Genomic DNA, 26,147 nt, shown 5'->3' with positions numbered 1-26,147 from the left:
GCAGCTGATGGGACTGGCTCACTTGCTTAGCACAGGGGGGACACAGAGTATCAGCAGTGCTAGATGGACTGAGGGAGGGCATGAACCATGGAAATTAACCACTTAGAAGAAACTGTCAATTGATCTTCAAAACTTCTCCAGGCATTGCTGGTAAATCCCCTGGATTTGAAGGCCTGAGGAAGTCAAAGCTTCTGTGAGACCACAGTGGGGGTTTTTGCTTTAAGTTTGACATCTTAATAAACAACTTGATACTGAGCCTTCTAACAGGAAAAAACAGAACCACACCAAATTCCCCTGCTTAATACAAATCAAAATACAAGGCAAATAAGCATTTGACAACGCCTTTTCTTTTTGCCAGTTATGGTAAATTCAAATCCAGAAATGTTAAGCAGTTGGTCTTTCTCAAACGATATTTTGCAAAGTAGTAATTCAAATACCAAAATGTAACTTGGCATGTAGCACAATAAAAAAGTGTTGACATGCATTCACACTTTATTTCATTTTTTTTCAAGGAATAAAGTACCAGTAAGGATCCACGCGTTTGCCATACTGCAAACGCCTTGTTCTTACTGAGAAATACTTACTCTTGCAGACAATCCCACACAAATCAGTGCTTCCTTCCCTTAGATGTCACATTAAACTACTCAGGGTTTAAGTGTTGTGTATGGGATTTGCAATCTGTTATAGTGTAAGTAAAGAGGATTGTCGGTATTTATGGATCAAATGCCGGAAAACAAGAAGAGAATGACATCTGCTTTAAAGTAACCACAGACAGTAGAAATGGCATATTTTGGAATTCTAAGGCAACAATGTTGGATGGACCAGCCCGTGAAATTCTGCTGTAGAGTCCAAGTTAACTGCTTTCTACTGCAAAGGAGAAATATTCTGATTTTTTTCCCCTTGTATTTTTTTTTCTAATTCAGTGATAGGCAGCAATATGAAACGACAGCATTTTCTGCACTCAGTGAACCCCTTAAGACAGCATGTAATGTCTGGCTGGAGCAGCACACTCTTTATTTAAGATGATCTATCTGGCGATATTAATGTATATTAAAAATACACAGGCACATTTTTGAAGACTTGCACTTTAATGTATTTTCAGAATTCACTACAAAAATGCGGTTTCACAACTGTAGCCATACACTGGGACTTCTACGGTAGTATGAATAACGTACAGATGTCTTTCCCAGGACTACCAATACTGCGCAGTGTGCTAATTGTCTAGGACTGCAATCCTTTCTCAGCAGCAGTTGGAAGAAAATTTGTGAGCTGAATACTGATATCAAAATACAGATTTAAATAATTTACTCTTAAAAACATCCATATTTATAACCTCTTACAGAAAATAAAACAATTCATCTGATTATCAGATACATCCCTCAGTTTTTCCAGTTCCAAGGTATACACAGGTCTCCATCCTGCAGCACAGAGTAGAAATGTGAAATGCAAAGGTGCATGCCTTGCAGGTAGGGCAACGATTCCTCCAGCAGCCTCTTACAACACTCTATCATCTGTGCACTGGAAACACTGGGTTCCTTATACAGCCGCTCCAAAGAAAATCTTTCAGTGGAAGTATTGATTAGCTCCTTCTCTGTAATCATCATCCTAGCAAATGGAGACAACACAGTGACAAAATTACAACTTCATCTCTTAAAAACCCTGCTTTGTAATAAGCATTTCAATATATATTGAACATATATTAAAAGAAGAAATACTGAATGGTGGATCTGAGATTTTTGTGCAGGTTGATACACGTGTCTATCTCAGAAGTCAGAGTGAGCATTCTTCCAAGACTATGGGCACCGCATGCCCATGGACTCACATTTCAAAGCCCATGCCATCACATCTTTTTGCTCACTAAGTAACTGGGAAAAACACAAAAATAAAAATCCTGTGAGGCTCCATTTTTAATGTAAGGAATAAAAATATGTAAATAACATTGGAAGTTTAGGTTTGAAGTATAAAATCATGTTCATAATTACTCTGTCTTAAACCAGTACTCTCTATGTCATCAAAACCAACAACTGATAAGTAAACTGATGCATATTAAGTGTATTAGTAACTTCCCAATTGCAGAACTTTGTTGATGCGTCTGGACCCAACGATCTTAAACGTCTTTTCCAATGTAAATGATCCTATGAATTTTGAATCCAAAGCTTGCAGATGATTTTTTTCTTCACCCCAGAGAAATAAGACACCACATGGCAAACTCAAACTACTCAGAAAGAAAGTTAATGTTTAGATTTAATTAAGTCACTGGAGCTGTGACTGATCAACTGATGAAGACAGTTCAGGTTCAGCCAGCCCCACTAGCTTGGGCACTGTGCCACAGGAACACAGCTGCACTTCCAAGCCAGCCTGGCTGCAGACACAGCACCGCTGCTGCCCTACAGCACAGACCCTGCGCTAGACAGGGAGGAGCTACAAAGCAGCAGCACCACTGGGATGTGAATCAGCCCAAGCTAAGCACAGACACAGCTACTGAGATCACTTGCCTCATGTGAAAATGCTACTTACTATAGGGCCTTGCCACTGCTCTCCAGAGCTCAGGATGGGACCTCTGTGTACCTGCATGGCACTGAGCTCTGCTGAGGCACTCCGATCACTGCCCAAGAACCCAGCCCACTCTGGCAGTCAGTGATGAGCCAAGCCAGTGAATTAACTTAGAGCAAGCCTGTCCTCTCTATGGACCATTTCCATGCCACCTTCCTGAGTGCATTCCCAAGCACCTAGACACCAAGCTTTCCAGTTCTGTGAAAGCTTAGGCTCCCTTGAAGGAATTTGGTTAGCTGGAGAACTGCAGGATTGTTTTCTATCACTTCCACAGGGAAGCTTACATCTTTATCACCACACAAACCTGATACTTTACAGAAGCATGGGAAGGAGAATCCTGCATTACTAGAAGACTGACATTATCCACACAGATAACAGAACTTTCTAGAGCAGCAGCATTTGGATTTCCTTGTGCATTCAGGTCAGAATTACAGCCACTCTATGATGTTTACTGCATACAAAACATTCAAGTCCATGTGCAAAGTACAGCCAGTACATATCAAAGTATTTTCCTTCATTTTAGGACATCTTTAACCAACACACATGAGGCTAAGGAAAATCAGAAGGACATGAATGAGTCCAAGGAAGCATTAAGTGGAAAAGGAGTTTTCACCTTTGATAAAAGACAAGTAAGAGGAAATACGGCACAGCTACAAAACAAAAGCAGAGGTGATACAGAATGACTGTCTTGTATTTCCTATCACACAAGAACAAAAGAACGACAAATTAAATCATCAGGCTGTGGGTCTATAAATCACAGAACACCTCCTCCCTCTTTCATATACACATGCCATATGTGATTCAAATATGCAATTTGCTGCCATTGGATATTTGGAGCCACAAAATGCAAATTGGCTCAAAAAGTAATAAGACAACTAAGAGGGGGGAAAATAAAAAGTCTATTGATTGCTATTAACATGAGATGTTTCCAGTTTCAAGTACTTTTTCAAGTGCAGTCAGACAGAAACTGAGAAGGAGTACGGAGTAAAAACCCACCACATTTTTTGCCCCATGCATAAAGCCTCTCCAAAAGCTAATGGATGATGGGGACAGTCATTGTGAACCAGTATAGTTGTTTACTATTTCATACAAACCAGCAATCATTCAGCACACAAGATATGCATCTTGGCTCTTACATTCTTACAACACAGCTGCTTGTACTCTGAGGGCACAGTTTTCCTGGATTAGTGTCTTTATGAAGTGCGGTAGCGCAAGGATTTTTGGAGAGTGAGTTACCCAGATGCAAATGCGTATATTTGCTACAACATCCCTCCCAGAATCTATAGACAATACTTTCCCAGCTGTCACATGTGGACAGTTACATAGAGAGCTATTCAGTAGTTACAATTTATATGGCAAAAATTTAACTTCCAAGCTGGACTAGCGTTGTGGAAAAATTCCAACAAATCATGTTTACTGAAGTCCACCTGCAAAACATATCTTTCCAAGTAATGGCATCTTAACAGAGCTAAAACCATAGAGCCTTCAGCAAGACTCATACTTAAAATAACTTCTCAAGAACATATCTGTATCTATACATCATGTATACACTCGTGACAGTGTGATAGTTCAAAAGCTTTCCAAAACAGAAGTAAAACCTTGCAGTAAGGACTTCTGAAAGGAAAAGTACCACCCACTTACCTGTAACAGTATTTTACTAAAAAACCTCAGTATCTCTACTTCATCCTCAAAGACACATACAGGGTACAAGGTCAAGAACCAAATTCACAGTTCTGATGGATATTACAGAGCATGGCCCTAATATTAAGTATGGTGCTGTGACTCCCTACCATAATCGCTCTTGTGTCACTCACATCTGTGAGAATACCCACAAGGTGCTTCTCTCATCATTCTTCCTGATTTTTTTTCCTTTGCTTTGTTAGGTACTAATTCATATTTTTCTCAACTAACTGACCAACAACTAGAAATACGATTCTCTAGTTGGTCCCAGTTATTTTGGGTTTAGATTTCAGTGCTTTTTTTGTCACATTTTAATTAACATTAATAAAAATTCCTGCTTTTCTTATGCATAACGAAGGTGTTTTCCACTTTCTCTTTGGGGACATAATTGTAAAAAGAATTATGCCATTTTGTCTTGTAAGCAGTCCTAAGGTGAAGCAAAGATATTTTACTTCTGAATGATTGTCCCTACGAGGTGAAAGAGGGTATTTTCTAATAACTGTTTGCATTTGCTAATGCTGTAATTCTTTACTTAGTAAAGCTGATGGGTAAAGTTCTATTTTAGAAACAAAAGGGTTTTTTTCAGCAAAAGAGTATGAATACATTTTTTAAAATTCTCCTCCTTCTCCAAATAAAAAACAAGACATGCAGAGATTTTAAAGAGCTAAATGTATCGAGTCACATGAACACTTACTCCTCCTTTCTTTTCAAATTCTCTCTTGCTTCCTGTGCTTTAGCAAAAATAAACCATTGAAGAGCTGCTGGATCACAGACCGTTGGGATCATAAAGTGTCCAAATTCATGTAAGCTTGGTGCATATCTGTCACTAAGGAAACATGGAAGTAGAGAATAAGGTATAATTTTTTAAATGCAACTATTTATATAAATTACTTTCAGAAAAAATCTAAAGATAAAATAAGTTAATCTCAATCAGAATAATTGATAAAATGTTATCAAGTTTGGTTCACAAGAATAGAGAAATATAGTAGGTTACGCTTTTTTAAAATTACATTTCAAAAGGCAATAATACTCAAAAATAAACACCATCACAACAGCAAAAACTTTTGATTTAACCCAGCACAACACTCTAAAATAGACAGAACTCTGAGTCCAACTTGAATGAAATTAAGCAAAATTTTCTTCAGTCTGGTTCCTTTTTAACCCGTAAGAATGCACTTAAAACCTTCAGAAACAAAAACACTTCCACATAATAAAAATCCCGAGATTATATCACTTTTCTTCTTAGCAAGAGCAAAAAGCAGTGTAACAAAAAGAAGAAAGAGTAAAAAAGCTCTAAAAGAAATCAACTTTTCCTGCCAACACCTACCTTTCCAGAATCATTTGCAAGCCTCGCAGACTGCGAGGATGAAAAGGTAGTCTGCTGTCACGTAATTTATTATAGAAAGAGTTCAGAGTCTCAAAGTATTCTTCTAGAGTCAACAGAGGTTGTAGTTCTTCAATATATATTACTTGGATGCCTCCCAGGAGTTGGCTTATCCGATCTTCCAAGAGCAGCAGCCTTTTTTGAAGCTTATAATAATTTGGCAGTCTCTCAAAAATCTGTGCATACACATGAACAAACATTTTTTATGTTACAGAGCTTAAAGGTTAATTTTAATAAATTAAAAAAATAACAAGAAACCATAAAAGAGACTTAACAATGCAAACATAGGACCCAAGGGGAAAAAATTAAAATCAAAGAATACTAAAAGTGAGAAATATCAACTGTTTTTGTTTTGGGACAAGATATAATTTAACAAGTACAAAACACTTTTAAGTATTTTCTGTATTTATAATATACATGCTCCAAAACATGGATGGAAGTGCTCTATATAGTCAGAAATCAATCGTTTCACATAAAAAAATATAAAATCTGACACCTATACAGTACATTTATTGTCACAGTTATAGTGGTAGAGCTATTCCTCATACAGTAGTCACTACCTATCATCTACCCTGTTGATATTATTTTAAAGTAGTTTTTCATACAATAAAAACAAACATTACCGCTGGAACAAATCAAGTGATTTCAGAACTATCTCTTTAGAAACCCAGGAGAATAGCAGAATAGATAGTAGATAGTTCTAATAGTAGAATCAGAACAGCTTTTGGCACAATGAAATTTGGTTGGTTCAGCATTTGCATTTGTTATAAAGAAAAATACCAAAATACTTTAAATATTGTTGCTCTGACCAAGCATTCTACAGACTGCAGAATACTGACTTGGACAGTATTCTAACCACTTCCTTCTTCTTGTAGCAAAAAGTAATAGCACTTAGGACTGCTTTCTAATATGAGGTAGAATTGGACAAACATGCTCTCTAGAAACCAATTGACTCACCAATCTCAACAAGATTTTCACTGACTTTCTGGGTAATGTTTCACATGATCTTCACTGCATTTCAAAATAAAAAGCCCTTGATTTCAGGTTCAAATATACACCTCTCTTTTGTCTTCCTAAGCAAATACCATCACTACAACTAACTACACACATTGTTCCATCTGCTTGGCATTTTATGTGGCTTTATGACCTCTCTGGAAAAAACCCACAGCAAAGGTTAGAAGGACAAAGCATTTATCTTTTCAAGGAACTCGGTGCTTATTTCAGTATAATCAGAACACTTTCATTGCAGTGACTATCAATACTCTCAAATCTCAGGAAGTTTTCTATTAAATTCTAGTTTCTCCGTTTAAATTCTTAGTAAATTGTTCACACTAACAAGCCTTGGTTTGTTTCACCTCTCCCCCCCCCCCCCCCCCCCCAAGTGAAAAATATATAGGCAAAAATTCAAACCACTACCAAGACTGACTGTTAACTTTTCATATATTCACTGACTGGAATACAGAAATAGAATATTCTGATATTCTAGCAGGGTGAAATTCCCAACTATGAAATTCCACCAACCTCCTTTACAAAGAAGTATTTTTTGATAGAATTATCAGTAATGTTTCAGTAACCAAGATTAAAGAAAAATTCCACAAGTGACATGTTGATATTGCTACATATTTAGTTTCTGTCCTTTGCATACAATGCTATCATTGAGGATGTCAGAAAGCTTATCAACTCTGAACTTTACACAAGCAGCAGCAGAATTGACATAGTCACTAAAGATAAAATTCTGCAACATCCACATTAGTTGCCTAAAAGAACAAAATGGAGTGACAGGGTTGGTTAGTAGTCATTGACTGAAATCATCAGTTCACAACTCCCTTTAAATCTCAGATTTACAAAAGATCAGAATAAAATCCACTAGCTTTTCATGGGAATGAGCTCTCACAAAGTATTCTGCCAGGACTCACTGCACAGACTGGAACAGCGCATAACAAATTAGTTTTCTTTATATCTAATCAGAAGTAGTACTGACTTACTAATGAAAGCAAAGATCTAGCAAAGACTGTTGTTAATGACAGCACGCACAGGATTAAATTTCAAATGCAATGTACACCATTATGCTAAACACATTAGCTAAGTGTTTGCTTTAGATCACTCGTCGGTTATCTGCACCTATTAATATTTTTGTTACAGTTTAAAAAAGGATGTCACAACAAGGGGCATTTTCATTTAATTTGAAATCTTCTTACTTTGGTCCAGTGATGGTGAACATCCATGGTCCCCAGCATTATGTGACCTGCTGCACTCATACCTGAGCGGTCCGTAAAAACCACCGTGCGTCCTAGAGATTGAACAAAGCTCTTTACTGATTTGGCTTACTGCAATCATTCTTACAATTACTAAAGATTTAACTAGGCTGCTAACATGTCATAAGCAATGCATTTCTGCAGCACAAATGCACGTGAGGAGGTGCTTTTGTTATTTTGAAAGATTCTTGAAAAGTGCAGTTAAAGAATTTTTTCCATACAAACCTGACCCGGCATTTGCCTTCTCTCTGTCTGAACTTGATAGATTTTTATTTACTTCTTTTTTTTTCTTATGACTGCTTTTAAAATATGAGAAAAACTCATCAAAGAGGATATTCAAAGAATCTGTACAAATCATGTATAAAGTAGGAAACACACCCTAAATGCTTGAAGCATATACAAAGTAAAAGTTGCTCACATAACTATTAATAAGGCTATTCAACTCTATTTCAGAACTCTCAGCAGCATTCAAGCTGTAAGAATTTTTATGTCTTTATTCTTTTTCAAAATAGAGACAACATAAAAGGCTAATTCCAGGTGGATTTTTAGGGTGATAGATCAGTTTTGAGTGTATGTTTTTTTAAGTTGAATACAAAGATCCTCAAGAATTCTTTAGTGTAAAAGTATAGGCAACTATTTAGCAAAATAAGCTTCCAAAAAAGTCTCCAGTGTGATGTATTAATCTACAAGACGAGGCTTAAGTAGAAGCTCTTGCTCTAAGAAATCACTTTTCCAAAATCCCAAAGAAAGGGCAATACTGACTTCAAGGCACCTAGTCCATCCTTGTACCCTAAGGCAAGATCAACTGTACTTTTATAATTACTGACAGGTATTTATCAAGTGCATTATTAAATATCTTCAAAGATGGAAACTACAACAGGTTCACAAGACAGACTTCACTAATGCTTTCAATCTTTAGCATGCTCAGGAAAAGAAACTAATTTGAAATCTGATACAATTTAAAACTACTGCTCATTGTCCTTCCCATTCTGTCTTTTAGCAAAGGATTAGGTGAACCCTCAAATGGAAGTCACTCAAAACTGAATATCTGCAGACAGGCATAAAATGTGGAACTACAATTAGAGGAAATAGCTAATGCCACAGGTCAGACAGCTATATGAGAAGAACGGTAGGTCAGGTATACAAAATATTTTAGTTTTTCCTGAGAAAATACTGACTTTAATACAGTTATTTTATGGAACACACATAAGAAAAGAAAACAGTAGCATTTTAAAGGTATTCTAGTAAATCCTCACTAGGGTTAGAGACCTACTCACATTTTTGTCTTGAATCTACCATGGGCAACAATCTACTGCTACCTCCACCCTTTGAGAGGTTCAGATTAGATTTTTTATCTTCATTGTTAATATTAATTCTGGTTCCTTCAACAGACTCCACTTGCATTTATTAAGAAATAAACTAGAAGCTGAATGCAGTAAATAAACTCTAAGGAAAGGTCACTTTAAAAAACACCCATCAGCTTTAAATGTAAGTTCTCACCAGCTTTTCAGTAAGCCTGACAAGTTTCTTTATGAATTTACCAAAATAATTTAGAAAAAGAACTTGATCTCCCTTGTCACAGAAGAGCCATGCTCATTTCTGAATCAATACTATATTAGGATATATGAAACAAGCAACAGAAGTACCTTTAACATTCTCTAGTATTTCAGGTCGCTGTTGGACCAAGCGACCCAGACTGTGCAGCTGGCTACAGCGGTGAGCAATGCCCCAGCTTCTCTGCCACCTAAATAAAAATGTAATTGAAAGCATTTAATCCTTAATGTTATAAAAATAAAAAAAAATCACAGAAGTTGAGATGCAGCTCAAAGCCTTTTAACACAAGCAAAATAGCACAACAGTAATAAAAGCAAAGGCTACTCAAAAGCTATCCATGTCATATGCTATTTGAACTGATAAAAAGCCTAAATAAAATTCCAGTGTTTCTTAAATTGAGTCACGAAAAACAAAGGAAGCCAACACCAACAAAAACAATATATAACCAGGTAGACAGAACTTGTAAATCTCTCCCCCATTAAGAAGGGGGTAAGTAAGAGAACAGCACCAGACAACCCAGTATTTGGTTTGGTCATGAAGCATGCAGTTTGTTTGGACACTGTGTAATATTTGTCCAGAGGAGCAAATACAGTATGTAAGGACATTGTTTTATTTTCTTTTTTTTTGGTTCCTAGCCCAAAACATTACTATGATTCCAATGGAAAATTGCTATGTATCATTCATATGTTACAGAGGAGTAATTTTTGTTAAACCATTCAGGAGCCAGGTGTTACCTTGCTGGCTTTAATACACATAGTTTTGATATCTTTTCCATCACAGACCAAACAGACTGATTGCTAAGCAAATTTCAAAAAGCATCTAAATTGTGAATTTAGTGTATTGAGAAAGTGCACCCTTTTACAGACTTTTAGTTGATCTATAACTGTCTCAAAGTGGAAAGTTCCCATTCCTTTACTGTATTGTGTCTGTCTGGAATGGAGTTAGTTTTCTTCATAACACCCATATTTTATAAACAGTGATCATAACACATCAATATTCTGGCTGTTGTGCAGTGCTAGCACAGTGTGCAGGTCTTCACTTTTTCTTCCCACTCTGCTCACCACCATCAGCAAGTAGGCTGGGGTGGACAAGATGCTGGGAGGAAACACAGCCAGGCTGGTTGACTCCTACTAACCAAAGGGATATTACAGACCACGTGTCATGTTCAACAATAAATGCTGAAGAAAAGGAGAAGGAAGGGGGACCCTCATGGTTATGGTTTGTCTCCCCAAGCATGCTGAGGCCCAACTGCCCAGAAGTGGCTAAACACCTGCCCATCAATGGGGAACAAATAATTAATTTCTCCTTTTGCTTTCCTTGAACTCACAGTTTTGCTTCACTTCAGCTGTTAAACTTCTACCTTAATCCACAAATTTTCTTGCTTGTGCTCTTCCTATTCTCTTCCTCCCATTCCAGTGGGGGTGTACAGAAAGTGTGGGTACTCAGCTGCTGGCTGGGGTTACCCACATCATCTCATCTAGGGAAACCTAACCAGCAAAACCTTCCCTCTTTGGGATGCAGAAAATGGCACTATGCCACAGTACTAATGAGGCAATTTAATCAAACACAAGTAATTCAAATAATTATTTACTGTTACCTAGCAATATCACTTTGCCTTCAGCAGCACCAGACGGGAACAGAAAAACGTGACCATTTCTTCATCTGTCCTAAACTTATCCATGGAATAAAGCCAGTGACCCAGTTATTTTACAGATCTCTGTGAACGCTAGCACGAGGCTCCAGAATCACAAGTAATAGTGTCCTATTAAGATACCGGCTTGTCAGATCTCCAACCCTCACATTCTTTCCTGAATTATAACAATGTAATTCATGGCAGATAAATAACTCTTCATGGAACACAGTAATTTTAATATATTTTAGAAGCACAAACTATTTAAGAAAATTAATATGAACCATGAATAAAATCAAACCTATGTGTTTAATACTGAAGACTGTTCCAGAATGTTAAAAACCCTCGCCACAGCACAGTTACAGAGCATTAGAAATTGTGTTCAAAAAGCCTGGCTTCAGCTTAAAGGAAACCAGGGTCTTTTGCAGGGTGAAAGGACAAAAGCATGATTTTAGAAGCTCCAACTCTCTCTTTCCTGGTTAAAATAATAGAACCTAACAGATTAGCCCTTGAAATAATCCCTCAAAGTTTATTTTTCCATTTGTGAATACCTTTGCTGCCACTTTTCCCCACCCTGAATATCTCACTTCATAACATCCTCACTCAAAGGCATAAAAATTAAAAGGATCACAAATTATTTTCTAGGAAATATTCCAAAGAATCAGGATCTCCAACTGCACTCAGATCTTTCAAACAACAAAACTCCTCTGAAGAGTGAGAACCTAAACACTAGAAGAAAGAACATTTTAATTAAGCATTGACAGGATGCCACTATGCACCGTGTGTGAAGTTGCATTTCACTGCTGATCTAGTTACCTTTGTAGATATTAACCTGAATTCAGGAAAAGCAACTTTAACCAGCGAAATATCCAAACTAACACATACACACCAGTTCTACTTCTATGTTTGCCTCAACTGGAGCCTGTTTTCAGTTACAAATAGGAGGTCACTTGGAGCAAACTGTAACAGGAAACTTTTGTCCCAGTAGACTAATTCTAGAAAAATACTCAGCGCAGTAGCACTTCTTCATATATGAAATATATGTTTTGATACATGAAATAGATGTTTTGCTGAAATAAGCTTTAAAAGTTCATAGCATAGTATTAGACAACAGTTCCTTGCTTTGACTGTCTTAATCCAAGTTCAAGTGATCTAATTAATTACCTGATATCTGAGAGCTGGAGTTCATGAGAAAGTTCAATTTTTAAACGTTCTAATTCTTTTCTAAGCGGCAAACTCTTTTTCAGCTTTTTTACTGCACTTGCCTCATTATCATCTAGCCAGGACCTGAAAGAGGAGGAAAAATACTCAACAGTGGAAGCATACTGCTGTATGATCTATCATGTAAGCAGTGCAGCTAACTCAATTCTTACTGCCAATACAAGTGTTTCAAGTTAAATTATCAGGTAAAGTGATTTTTTAAAAATAGTGGATAGAAGATAAAATTGCTAAATGCTTCATCTTAAGATATCTACAGAGGAAACCCTGGCACTTAATGTCTTTGGAGAGGACTAATAAATCAAACAATCAAAAACACTGACAGTGTTAAAACTGTAAAACTTGGATGTGTGTATAAAAGGCATAAAACAACAGATCAGTGTGATTTCGGTGGACATCTTCAGAACTCTGTAATTTAATTCAAGGAGCTTCCATGCATGTGCCTTTAAAAAAAAAAACTCAAACAAACCAAAACACCCCAAAACCTAATAAAAAAAAACCCCAAACAAAGTGATCATTGATCATAGTAGACTATAAGATATGGGAGGTGGTACTAAAGGGCTAAGTTAGGTAAATTTTACAGAGCTGACATGAACATAGATTAAACAGGTCAAAGTTTTATAGTTTTTTTGCCAATAATCACAACCAGACAAACATGACTCTTTGAGTCATCTAAAATTTCAATAGATAATTCTGTTTCTAGGAAAAGGTTACTATTTAAGAGACTTAGCCTTTGTTCATAGTATAAACTAATTTTCATACTCCAACTTTTGCAAACAAGTAGTTCCATTCTCATTTGTATTTGAAGCAGAAAAATTCAAACTCAAGTAAAAAGGGAGGCCTGATGACAGCTATGTATTAAAATGAGACTGTTAATATCTAAGCGTCCGTGGCATTCCTTGTAAATGTGTAAAAACACATAAAAATATTCTCTAGCATGTTAAATCTCAGTTAAGTGTTTTATGATTGTGTAAATTACAGTAGTTTTATTTCTGAGGTGGTATGCAGGACAAGGGGCATACTTTGCTCTGAAGACCCTTCCAGCACAGTTCTGCGTTCATTTCAAAATGCAAATGGCACCTAAATCTCATTGTTACAAAAAGTTTTCAAGGCTCCAAAATGCCTATGTGTCCCAAAATGAGCATGTACAAGCTCTTTAAACCATGAACTTTACTACAAAACATGCTACATGTAATGCAAATTCAGCATTTATGACTACATTGACTTAAATATTAAGGTTTTCCTGCTGAACAACAAAAGAGAAGCACAACACTAAGATACCATGAATATTAAAACCTTTTAACCTTAGTTTTCATGTATTATCCCACCCTCAACAGAATGTGATAATGAAATTGGAACAATAAAGTTAACAGACATATAGCTTTGTGTTACAGAAGTCCTGTAAGAAGTAAGAAGCTATTTGGAGCAAGTGGAGCCCCTGTCTCTTTTTGAATGGCCAGCAATATTCCATATATCTGAAAAACTGGATCAACCAAAACTAGATTGACCAAAAATGACTGCTGGAAAAGATGCAATACTTGAGCTTTGCTGGCACTGTAGTTATCCCAGGAGCTCATCTGAACTCTAATTATAAAAAGCAGGGCAAAATTACATGTTGAACAATAAAGTTTTGTATTGTTCAGAATGTTTAGTGCCTACATTTAAAAAACTCAGTGTTAGAATATGACCAATTAAGGTTTTAAAATTTCAGTTCAATGAAAGCATTACATACAGTAAAGTTGTTTCCACTCTCTGGGCTTGCTCTAGTTCCTCCTCGGGATCCTTGAATCCAGTAAATGAATAATAAGTCTTATCCCATTTGATAGGTCTGTTCACTGTGCTTTTTGCTTCCTTGTGGGGCTGAGAGTTCACATTCAAACTCTGAACATGCTCTGTAGACAAACTGCAGGAGTTGAGAATATCTAATACTGTGCTCAGGAGATCCCTAGTATGTAATGTAAAACTGACTGCTCGAAACCCTGTAAAAAACAAGTATTATTTGATAAAAAGGATTTAAAATGCATTCCCATTTCTTTCCCCTTACACAAGAAGCTAAACAAGGCACAAAATGTTGGAAATTATGATGATACTGTTATTTCAATACTTATTGCAAAATTCACAATGCAGTTTAACTATGTTCCATCACTTAGCTACAGGGCCTAATTTCCCTAATTAGAAAATGAGCTTTTGACTCAAGAGCAGAAGACAGCTTCCAGTTCAAATGTTATGTTAAGGAGACCAGACGTAACATTACCATTTTCTTGAAAACCAGCATGATTTTATTTTCTAGCATGAGGGTCCCTCACAACTTACTCAAGCATTTTGACTGTCAGGATATAGAATATAATGAAACTCTTTTGTTAAGTAAGGCATATTGGTACTGGAGACAAATATGTAGAATAAAGTTAATCAAAAGCAACATTCTAAAGTTGGCTATATTTTATGTAGTCTCAATGGTAAGAGACAATTAAGTAAATTGAAACTTATCATACCTAGATGATGCCATGCTTAGAGAGTAAGTTCCTGCTGATTCTACAAGTGCCCTGACATTGTGTGCTACACATGAATTGCAATGAGGACAAGGACCCAACTGCTATTCCAGTTACACATGGCAATGGTATTAAAAGCAGGAATATTATAATTTACATCCATGTTCTAGACTTATACTGTAACTTGACCTCAGGGCTGTAATGTCTCACTTTTTCAAGGCTTTTTAAAGCTTAAGATGTTTAATTACTTGGGATGGTCCCATCTGCCTGATCTAATACAGATTTTCATGGTTTGACAGGATTTCATTCAGTTGAAAAGTTGTTATGACTGCACAAGACTAAGCAATGGTCTGAAGGAATTTAAAAACAGGAAGATACATTCTACACGATATAAAAGCACCTGAAGCACTGAAGGATTCCTGAACATTAGAAGAGTTTGGTTCTCTTTCTCTTACATAAAAAGTAAGCTGAGTTGGTTTAAAGGAACGAAATCCTGGTTTCTGTAGGTTCTCCAAGTAGCCATTTAGCCTCTTCAGAGAGTTTTCATTTACTTCCTGTTTTAAAACAAAAACAAACAAAAATTACATATATGAATTTAACCATTTTTCATCTTTTTCACCTTTTTAATCTTACATGCAGAATAAGGTTTCACAAAATGTCATTTGCTTTTAAGAAGAAGTAATATGGTTCATTTTCTCAGCATTTATAATTACCTTGCATGAATAAATTTGTACGCTGTACATACTTGTACATTTGTGCACATTCCAAAACCCACTGGCTTTCAAGCTTAAAGAAATTAATTGATTCAAATATAATGCATAGCATTTCAAAGGGATAAAGTAAAATGTATTACAAGTTAGCCTGGAAAGATTCAGTATTTTCTTTATAACAATTAGAAACTATGATTAACAAATAGGGGACTTCTAAGCGACCTATCCTTGCTAAAAAATAAGGAAGTGCATCTTTTTATTCTCTGTTACCAATCATAATTAATTCTAACATTACTTTTGTCTCTGTGACAGCTAGAAAACTAGAAAATTTCCATCCTTGATATACAAAATATTTACAAAGAAAGCATACTGAAGTATTTTTACCCTCTCTTTGGGATGCTGGCCAAAGAAATCTGGATGTACAGCAAAATAGAAAGGTCTGAGAGCATTGATGGCATCAGCGCCTGACAAAGTTCTTGACTGAAGAACACACTGCAGCAATATCTTGTCCAGACATAACCTAACAAAGTAGTAAAATGTTTATGTATGCTACCAATCAAGTGACAAATTGATACAACTACATTAAAATGTGACAGAATGGAATAAACATTCATAGTTCCAAGTACAGTAATTTAAAACTGGAAAATTTAAATTAGGAGTCTGCATTCTGGATCTTTCCCCTTAGGATTAATATAGCTGTATTTCGACAGTGCCAATCCAATAGGTTTGAGAAATGGTGGATGCTAATGGTTGAATAAGACATGTAAATAAGTACAGGAATCTCTCTACTTTCTCAAATATGCCTCAAATAAAAATTCCCCAGTCAAGTAGTTCAAATTGCAAATACTGGCTTTAGTAGTATTTTTTGTAGACATTGCTGAAGCTGCTCTTAAAAGCTAACCCTTATTTACCTCTGAACCTACAAATTCAAAAGCCAAACCCAGTATTTTTCAAGCAATGCCAAAAGAATACTAAATTTTACCCAGGAATAAGAATCACAATTCAGTGAAAAAAAGTTCTGCATTAGTTTCTGAGCTCCATACTTGTGTCCATTAAGAAAAAACCCTACTTTCCTGAACATACTCTTTTATAGAAAACAACAAGTAAAAAGACAATACTTTTTGCCCTTTCATCCTCATGAATTGCAAGAAACCGGGACTAGAAGAAACTTAATGGTAGGAGAAGATTGGTTTACCTAAGATCAGAAGGAAAAGTTAAATTGAAGAAGTTCTAGGAAGTTCAGAAAGTTCAAATTATTGAATGCTTGCAATTAGCTAGAAATTAAACAACAGTTCTGTAATGAGCACATCTGTGTAACAGAAAACTGAAATGGGAAGAAAAACCAAGTCTTGCATTAAAAACTACCAAAATATCCTGCCATAGCTCAAAGGTAATATTCAGGTTTAGCACACTAAGAGGTGAGACAGTATACATAAAAGCAGCAAGAAAATGTGAATGGGAAGATATACAACAATAGGTTTCTCCTTCAGCTGGTTTCACAAGGTAACAAATTCAACAGGCTTGTTTTGGTGATCAACATTCATTCATGTCTGCAAATCAGAAAAGCAGGGACTCTGCTCTGTTAAGCACTACAATGCAGTTTCACTTCTCACAGTATCATTCAAACATCCCTATAAATAGGAATATATATCACAGATTAGAGACAAAGCTGCTTCCAACACATAAAACTAGTAACTATTAATAATAGTTAGCAGGACTATTTTACAGAGAGCTATTTGTCCAGAATCCTAGACCAAATAATCATCCTGGACAAAGAAAAGTGAGACTTTCCCAACTGCTATCAATAATTTAAAAAAAAAAAAAAATCCCCAAATTTGCGCTCACACAATAAGCAGAATGTTTTATTTTAGCAAATGATAAATGACATCATTTGAGTTGTCAAGCAGAAGCAGTGACCCTTACTTTACCTTTTTTCTGTCTACCTTCCCAGCTCTTCAATTAGAAACATGAAAGCAGTGAAGACTAATTTTTTTCTGCCTAAAAGGTGGGCCAAAACCCTCGTGTTGTAAGAAGGCCGATGGAATTCCAAATCCACTATGACTTAAAAAACAATTTTCATGCATGTAGATGAAATGTTAGATTAAAAAAAAAAAAAAAAAAGCTAAAATATATTACTGGCAAACACTTCTGCCTCCTTGTTGGCTGCATCTCAGAGACTCTAAGACTAGTCATCACTACAGCCCATGATCCTACTCAAAACAGCAGGAGATGGTGAAGCGCCATATCATCAGCAATTTAATATTATTAGGGAGAGTGAAAGCTCTTAATGACAAAATCATGCCACAGTTGCCCAGGAAAAACACCTCTACTAGACTAAGCAAGACAGGAAGCAAAGCACTCTGGATAAAAGTCCACTTGGTCATATGCTTTACAATTTTGGAAGCACCAAAATAATTGTCTTGCTGAGAAAAAAAATAACAATTTTTTCTCTTTTTTTCAGGTATCAAGTGCACACAAAACAGCAAAAGGAAAAAGATATTTCCAGCAAAGGAAAAAATAACCAGTTACTCTTCTGATTGCAGCTGATTGCCATGCAAGAAATTCACATCCTCCTAGACCAAGCTGCGAGGAGGAAGATGAGCTTGGTTTTCTGTTCACCTTATTTGTACACCATTTCCCACATCCACTCTCAAGCTACACTGCATGATGTTTCCAGTAGTTCAGAAAAAAAGTTCAACATACCTGGAAACCATTAATCATACTTCTGAGTTTATTAATCCTAAAATTCCATCTGTTATTCTACATGAAAAATGGCTAACTATGGCTAACTTTAGTTCCCTTGTTTTGTATCTAAACAACACTGTCATGCTAGAAGGAAGGCTCAGGATTCCAGCCAAAAGTCTATTTTGAACTTGCTTAAAAGAGAAGTGCTCAAAGGCCAAAATTAGTCTGCGTGACAGAAGGAAGAATTCATTCACTGAAGGTGAAAGACAGAACTCTGAGGCATCTTTCAACTGAAGTGACAAAGTAAGTGAATAAAAATGGGTTTAGAGGGAGAAAACGTAAGAAAGATGTTTATGTCTTCACTCACAAGGAGCAAAGATTGTTCCAAGAGCTTCATTTAAATCCGAAGAGGAGAGAAAGGCTTCGTATTAAAATCAAGGTCACAATCACTTAGAGGACAGCGTCTCCACGAAAGACATGAAACACAATCTCTACCAGAACACATTATGCAATCATACTCCAAGACTGATTTAATTTATTGGTTAAATTATTCCCTACAACTTCCTATTTCTTCATCTCTCCAAAGTTCAACTTTTTGGCGTATAGCTTTGGCACTGAAAAGCTCTGTTCAATCAAGTTCATAGTTACAGATGTATTCACACATTTTGAAGCACTAAGCTTTAATAACTAAATAACGCAGTAATATACTGGATATCATATTCATAATTCTCATAGTTAAGCCATTTTAAAACCCTTGTTTTGTTGAGAGACTTTTTAGTGTCTCACTTGAGGACAGGCCTATGGCTTTGGAGGATTTTCAACTGCGGATGCTCTGCTGAAAGCTTCAAGCTGTAAAGATGAGAATGTCAAAGAAATAAGTATGAAACAAAAATACCAAACCAGTTTCCCAAATATGCAAGTCATAAGCAAACACTGAAACATATTCTAAAGACAAATTAGGTCAGTAACATGCCATACCTTCTCACGGTTCTCAAGCAGCAAAACATTTCAGCAACTTAATGGTGGAGCCAAATTTCAGCCATCCACTAACTCACTTTAAAAAGAAAAGGAAAAAAAAAATCCCTTTTAGAAATGGACATGAATATCTTCCCCTGTTACTTACCAGTGCATTTTCTAAACCTTGGGTGATAACTTTTAAAGTCATAATAGTAATATAAAATTGAGCAACCACATATAAAACCTAAAGCTTTGTGTAAGAATGCTTTCATTTTCCTTCACTAACAGTGAGTCTTGACAGCATTAAGAGTTGTTAAAGTATCTTGATTTGAGAATGAACATTTAAAGGTACTCCAGTTACGGAAAAAGAATTCCTAAGGATTTAAAAAGCAAACAAATAGAAGCTTTCTTTAAATACTAACACATGGAATTCTGTGTAAACTTTTAATAAATCCTGCACTCAAATATTAATACTTTAAAACACATGTGCCAACTACTTTATGGGAGGGTAATATACAACCAGAGGAAAAATCACTGTCATACAACAATGCCTGGGAATCTTTATCAAAGGTTTACTGACATTCATAAAATTGAATTAGCAATTCTTACCAGTAACTTCTGCACTAGGCAACTGTAGGCTAGAATTTGCCAACAGGAGACAAACCACTTTGCATGTCAGAGTGCGAATAAATATACACCTAATTATTAGGGATTATGAGGTAAGCTCCCTATTTGCAATGTTTTCAAGCTTGTTTTTTTTTTAAATACACTTTGCACTTATCAAAATAACATGCCTACTACATACAGTGTTTTAAAGAGCCTGAGATGAACAGCTACCAGAGAAACATCATCTGTGTTCCAATACAGTCAGTACCCTTCCTATACCTACTTTGCAGAACACCTGAAGCTTCAGAAGTGCGTATTACTAATACAAATATACTTAATCAAGGACCTAAACTTTAACTAGAGGTAGATAGTGGAAGGAAAAAAATACACTGAGCTAAAAAATCCCCAAAACATTTGATAGTTTTTGTCTTCTGATTTTCAGGTAGGTGAGCAAAACAGTAACCATGTCGTCTTCACTGTCTGTAACAACAGACCTAATCATAAATTAAATACATTAACAAGCTCTCCGGTCATAAAAGAGTTTTTCCTCACTGTAATTTTAGCTTCAGGCATTTGGGTAGAGGATGGAAAAAACTCAACAATCTCACTTAGTCCGCGGTGACACTTTATATAACCAGACAAAAGCGTCATTGTTTCTTGCTTTAAATGCTCTATTAACTGCTTGGAAATTGGTACACTGCTTAGCTGAAAAACAAAACCTCCTGGGTTTGACTAAGTTTCACCTGCACCCCACCTCAAAGCCAAACCCGCTGAAACATAACAAAATATGAATTATGTTGCAGAAGCCTCTGGCACCACGGCGTCGCACATCGCTGCCACCCCACCCCCGCTCAGACCGCTCTTGTCCGTTTCAGGTGTTTACCTACACTTGAGGCAGCACGGACAAAACAGCGTGAAAATCAACAAGATGACAGCGCTCAGAAAATAAGCTCGGGCGAACGTGACTCGCTCACTGCTTGAAAGGAAACCAGCTGCAGTGGTCCGACCACTAATAATTTTAACTACTGAACACAGAGCCCCGGTAGAATTCGGTTTAAGATCCACTAAAGACAAGGTCCTCCCAGAAGGCGGCGGAGCTGACCGCGATCCGGCTCACGGGCCTTTCGCACCCTCAGGATTAAATCGCGGGAGAAGGAGCCGCCGATGCCGGGTCGGGCCGAACCGAGCTCGGCCGAGCTCCGGGGCCGCGCGTGCCCGCGCGCACGTACCGCCGCGAGCCTGCCAGCGCACGGGCAGACCCCGGCCCCCGCCCCGCCGGCGGGCTCCGAGCGACGTGGCCCGGCCCGGTTTCCAAGCAGACGCCCCCACACACCGCCCGGGCTCGGCTTCGTAACGGCCTCCAGCTGCCGTCCGGGCGGACCCCCGCGCCGGAGAACGGTGGGCGGCGCTGCCTCCCCTCATGCCCTCCCCTCGCGGAGAGGCGCGCCGAGGGCCCCCGCCCGACCCTGCTTACCGACGCGGCCGGACGGCGCCCGCCGGGGCTCGGCCCCATCGCCCCCGCCGAGGGCCCCGGAGGGGGCGGGCCCGGGGGATTCCCGCCGGGGGCGGGGCCGGCGCCCCCCTGCCCTCCCGCCCCCTGGCGGCCCCTCCGCTGAGCAATCGTTTGGGGGGGCGGGGCTCCCCCGCCCCGGCCCCGCCCCCGGCGTCAGGCGCGCGCCCTGCGGTCCCCGCCCCTCAGAGGCGCCTGAGGGAAGCGACCCCTTCCCACTCCAGAGGCTGCTGTGCCCGTCGGTCCGGCTATGCCTGCAGCGGTTCCTCACGGATTCAGAAGGGGAAAACCTCGACAGAAGGAATGAGTGCTCCTTTGCTGAGGGGATGGGTGCAATTTATCCAAACACTTGCGTGCGCTTCACGTCACCTTTTGTTCTGCAAAAACACCAGGTAGGCGAAGAACCAGGCGTGAGCTCTGCAGTGCCGAGGGGAATGCAAGAGCTGCTTTCCTGCACTTACATATCATCTGTTAGATTGCAAAAGACCTCTGAGATCATCAAGTCCAACCTGTGACCGAACACCATCCTGCCACTAGACCGACACTGAGTGCCACGTCCAGTCTTTCCTTGAACACCTCCAGGGGTGGCGACTCCACCACCTCCTTGGGCATCCCATTCCAGCGTCTAATCACCCTTTCTGTGAAGAAATTCCTCCTAATGTCCAACCTAAACCTTCCCTGGCACAGCTTAAGACTATGTCTTAACGTTAATAATGCTCGATGTACACATTTACTGCATACACATTTATTGCATACATTTATAGATCTATTTTTCTTCCAAGGTAGTTGGTGTCAAAATGCAGCTGATACAGGGACATGGACCCTTATAGCAAAAATGTCTATTGCTGCCAGTGTACAAGAACAAAGGGATATTAAATGTTAGGGACTGGCGTTATTTGCATGCAATCTACTGCATTTCCAGGCAGAAAAGGTTAAAAAGAGAACTGCCAAGGTTTAGGAACTATCTGTAGTTCAGTGAAGCTTTAAATCAAGTTAACAGTCTCACAGCCCTTGGGGGATTTTCATAATTTCCATAATGTGCAGTGTGTTCTTCACTTCCCAATAGAAGCCAATCAGTTATGTACGCAAACTGGCTGGACAATTATGCAAATGAAAAAATAAATTTAATCGATTCAACAGAAAAGCATGCTGTTTGTTTCACCTGGAATTAATTTTAACTCATTGAGGAATAAACTGGGAGAGGTCATCAGTAAGTGTCATTGTGCCAGAAACCAGCTCCACTGCTTAGGGTACACATTTTCAAACAGAACACCCCCATCCTACCCCAGCACAGGAAGTAATTCCTGCTTTTTAGCTAAGACTCAACATTTATTGTGCTGGTGGGAGTACCACTGTGACTTTATCTCAACATGATATTCCCTATCCATACCCAGGACACATCCCACTAGCTCAGCAAGAGCTGCACAGATTTCCAAATGGAAAGGTTGTTTTATACCAGATAAAATTACCATCTGAAAAAGTTTGTATTTAGACTTCTTGAGCCCTAACAGAGAACTTTAAATAGTCTTGCTTCTTAATTACAAGTTGCTACAAGTGGCAGATGGAACTGTTATGTCCTTGCTTCTTGTTTCTGTTTTGGTCCTTGGTCTGTGGAAGGTCAAAAAATATCATCAGTTTCTCCAATCCCATCACATGCAAAAAAAAAAAAAAAAAAAAAAAGTTATGTAGGAGTCAAGACTGAAAAATATAGAGCTGGATTTGCAAAAACAAAGCCTCCAATAAAACCACAAAGATGCAAGATGCATCTGGAGAATGCAAAAGGACAAGAAATGTGAATAATGGCTTTCACTGTGGCTAAATTTCACTAAGCTGAGGAGTATGACATTGAGACATTAGTAATTAAACTTCTACTACTATAGCAGAGACATTTAATTTTACTATTTCTTCTCAAGTGAAACTCTCATGAACATCAATTTGAATTCTTCAGGGAACTGAGCACTGTAACCCTGGCTGTAGCTTCCACTTCCAGTTAAAGCTGGAAGCTGGCCATCTCCACAGCTGGGAGTTTCAACCCAATTTATTCACAAGCATTTGCTACATTGTGTGCTCTGGTGTGGTGAAGAACTGCATAGTCTGACTGATTTCACACTTAACCCGCTCATGCCATGTATCATTCTCCAGTGGTTACAAGATACTAAACTCACCATCTCTACTTTGCTGCTTGCCTATCTTGCTGCATATCTAAGAGGGTTCATTACAGGAATCTGAAGAGAATTAAATTATTCGATGAAAGTACAGACTCAAATATTTTGAATGCTTTATATAAATATTAAGAAACTTTTATTAACAACTTAACAACTCCTCTAAAAAATGCTCTCTCTCCCTCACCCATTGCTCTTTATAAAACACCATGAAACGATCAAGGTCTTATTTCCAGCTTCTCACCTCCATCCCACATTTTGAAACTCTCAAAATTATCAATATTTTGAAGTAAAATTGTGGTAAGTCTTCCAAACCACATTATTCTGTTTTAGTTACAAGAAACTGTCCATACCCAACAAAAATAATCCATCCAAGAGCATAGTGTGTAATCAGTGAAAACTGAAGAACAATTTTCAGAGGGAATTCCTCACACATCTAACAACATACTGAAGGAGCACACCAAGCTACTGAGCTACTGAGCACAGCACAGGGAAGTTTTTATTTGCACATTTTTCTGTCTCTCTCTGCAAACAGGTAAGCATACATTTTAATTCCTATATGAAAAATTATACCAAATAAGGTGCTTAATGTGAAACATAGAAGTTCTTTCAGCTTAACTTATACTGGGAGAAAGCAAAAGTGTGGCTATTGTCCACTGAGTGGCTGGCTCTGCAAAACTGCATTGCCTCTGCTGTACTTAACTTTATTCTTCAGGATATTTTTTCCATCTTTCCAGGCTTGTTTCCATTCCACAGTGGAGTTTTGTCCTGTTTGGCACATGGAATTTCTGTTACCAAAATACCGAGAATGTTACTCAAGAAACCTTTCTGGCCTTCTGATACACATCAAAATGATGATATTTGCACTGTATTTCATGTGGATCCAGACAGAACAAAAATGTGAAATACAGGACTTAACAGCAAAATTGTTTCAACTGCATACTGGTTTATCATGGTGATACAGGGAGAAACACTGTATTGACACAAACACCAGAAGCCTCACTTGTAATAAAACTTCTGAGCAACGATGTGGGAAGCTTGCTTTGCTTGTTAATATAAAACATGACTGAGATTACATCCTATCAGCTGAAGATGATACTCAGGAGATGGAGCCAAAACATTGCAAAAATTTTACACGGTTCCAAGTTAAGCTTGAGGGTCAATGATTAACCTCTGTCTGAAAAATAAAGCAACATTTGGAGTTTTGTTCTGGGGAAGATCTAAGTGAAAATTCAAGGTTGCTTACAGAGGAAAAAATTCCGCTGTTTCTAGAACATCCCAAGTTTTGAATCCATGCAAATTACAAAGAGAATTTTGTCCTTCTGTGTCTGTCAAACACACTATTAGCCACGTTGGATACCTCTCACAGAAACATGGGATTTAGCTGAGGGTCAGATAGCCTCTGTCTAATTCCAATGAAGATTAAGACACAAAGGATCTTAGAAGAACTAATTATCAAAAATTACTCTGTTTCTTACTACCAGTTTTAGTTTGTTGGAATCTTCTAAAATTGCTTTTTTCACTAATGCTGGAGTGGTTGCAAGAGCATCAGTTTAGATCCCTCACCTGAAACTTGATTACTACTTACCCAGTCTTTCAGCTACTGAGAAGCAAAATCAGCAGAATCCAGTTGGATTTGATCAGGTGGATACCCTTTTAAATGGCAGAAACATCTTCATGAATGTGAAGGGGTAGAACCCAAAGTTTGTTTGGACCAGTGCCAACTGTACACTAAGACTGAGGTGAATGGCTCCTACAGAAATGCCATATAGTACCACCGGTAGTGGATTTACCATTTTTTACAAGGCAGGCAAGATGATCTCTACAAAAGAATGATACCCTGTGAGAAGACAACAGCCTCTATCCTAGCATTTTTCTGTACAGGTGGCACAGGAGCAAAGTAGTAATCCTGGTGGTCATCAGATTCAATCCCCTCTCTTCCATCAGCAACAGCCTAACAGACTGGATGAGAAAAAGTATTGAAAAAGGTTAAGGACCTGGCCCTGAGGAGGTCAGGAATCCAACAACTGATGACCAGATTCATGACATCAGATTAATGGCATAAAGCCCCAAGACTGGAGTGGCAACCTCCCCCAAAGAGAAAAACCCTGACACCAAAACCCTCCACACAACCATCCAGAACTAAGGTCATGATGGCTTTCATGATTTAGAGCTGCAAAGGACACCTGCAATAATGCTGCAGGAACTGGGAAGAGACTTACGCTACCCCAAAGCAGAGATATTTTTCAAACATTGAGGTCCTGTGCCACCATCTTAATCTCATTTATGATGGAACAACCTAAAAACTCATGAACTTTTATACCCAAAAGAGCTTAAGAACAAAAGGCTTTAAAATGGATGGAGAGCAGGGCCACAAGAGCTGTATTATTGGCAAGTTTGTGAAGGATGGTGCCAGAGAACTAAACTAACAACACTACAAAAGTGCTAAGTACATTAAGTATCAATTTTGTATTGTTGTATTGTATTGTTTCACCATGAGAGATTTTCTGGTATTAAATGTTTGGTTCTTCTTACTCAGGCTGTAGAGTTTGACTCAAGCAATTCATGCTCTGAATGTGATTCAGGATTTTCAGGTGGAAAAAAGCAGAAATCCTGAAGAACCAGGAATGGTGGAACAAGCTTGCTAGAAGTCTCCATCTCATCATGAAGTTGGCAGAACCTAGAAGATGGGCAAACCCACCTCTCTCTAAGAGCACAATCAAGGGAGAAAGCAAGTTTTCCTTTGCAGTGGAA

General features: G+C 38.1%; 1 protein-coding gene across 3 annotated transcripts; it reads right to left on the bottom strand.

Annotated features, from left to right (window-relative positions):
• Positions 1–1,069: 1,069 nt before the first annotated feature.
• On the bottom strand, positions 1,070–21,276 carry TCAIM (T cell activation inhibitor, mitochondrial). Of its 3 annotated transcripts, none has more exons than XM_005518981.2 (11): positions 21,196–21,276; positions 19,137–19,212; positions 15,858–15,993; positions 15,164–15,317; positions 14,007–14,253; positions 12,221–12,343; positions 9,519–9,616; positions 7,816–7,907; positions 5,561–5,793; positions 4,928–5,059; positions 1,070–1,605 (listed from the first exon to the last, which is right to left on the bottom strand). In XM_005518981.2, exons 2-11 carry the CDS (start codon positions 19,163–19,165, stop codon positions 1,380–1,382), a joined length of 1,470 nt encoding a protein of 489 aa, XP_005519038.1. In that variant the 5' UTR covers positions 19,166–19,212; positions 21,196–21,276; the 3' UTR covers positions 1,070–1,379. The 3 variants fall into 3 exon arrangements, with proteins under 3 accessions (XP_005519038.1, XP_014103881.1, XP_014103884.1); XM_014248406.2 differs by lacking the exon at positions 21,196–21,276 and adding an exon at positions 20,605–20,757; XM_014248409.2 differs by lacking the exon at positions 12,221–12,343.
• Between the last annotated feature and the right edge of the window lie 4,871 nt (positions 21,277–26,147).

Source organism: Pseudopodoces humilis, chromosome 1, assembly GCF_049639895.1.
Source record: "Pseudopodoces humilis isolate 2021_Gansu_Grassland_sample_001 chromosome 1, ASM4963989v1, whole genome shotgun sequence".
Classification (NCBI taxonomy): domain Eukaryota; kingdom Metazoa; phylum Chordata; class Aves; order Passeriformes; family Paridae; genus Pseudopodoces; species Pseudopodoces humilis.
The sequence above is the reverse complement of the archived record's forward strand: the minus strand, read 5'-3'. Positions and strand labels throughout refer to the sequence as shown.

Coding starts and splice junctions, on each gene's coding strand:
- TCAIM (XM_005518981.2), bottom strand. CDS start 19,165: ATGTTTTGCTGCTTGAGAACCGTGAGAAG. Junction 15,994..19,136: donor TGCTTGAGAACCGTGAGAAG/GTATGGCATGTT, acceptor CTACTTTGTTAG/GTTATGTCTGGACAAGATAT. Junction 14,254..15,163: donor GGAATCCTTCAGTGCTTCAG/GTGCTTTTATAT, acceptor TGTTTTTTACAG/GGTTTCGAGCAGTCAGTTTT.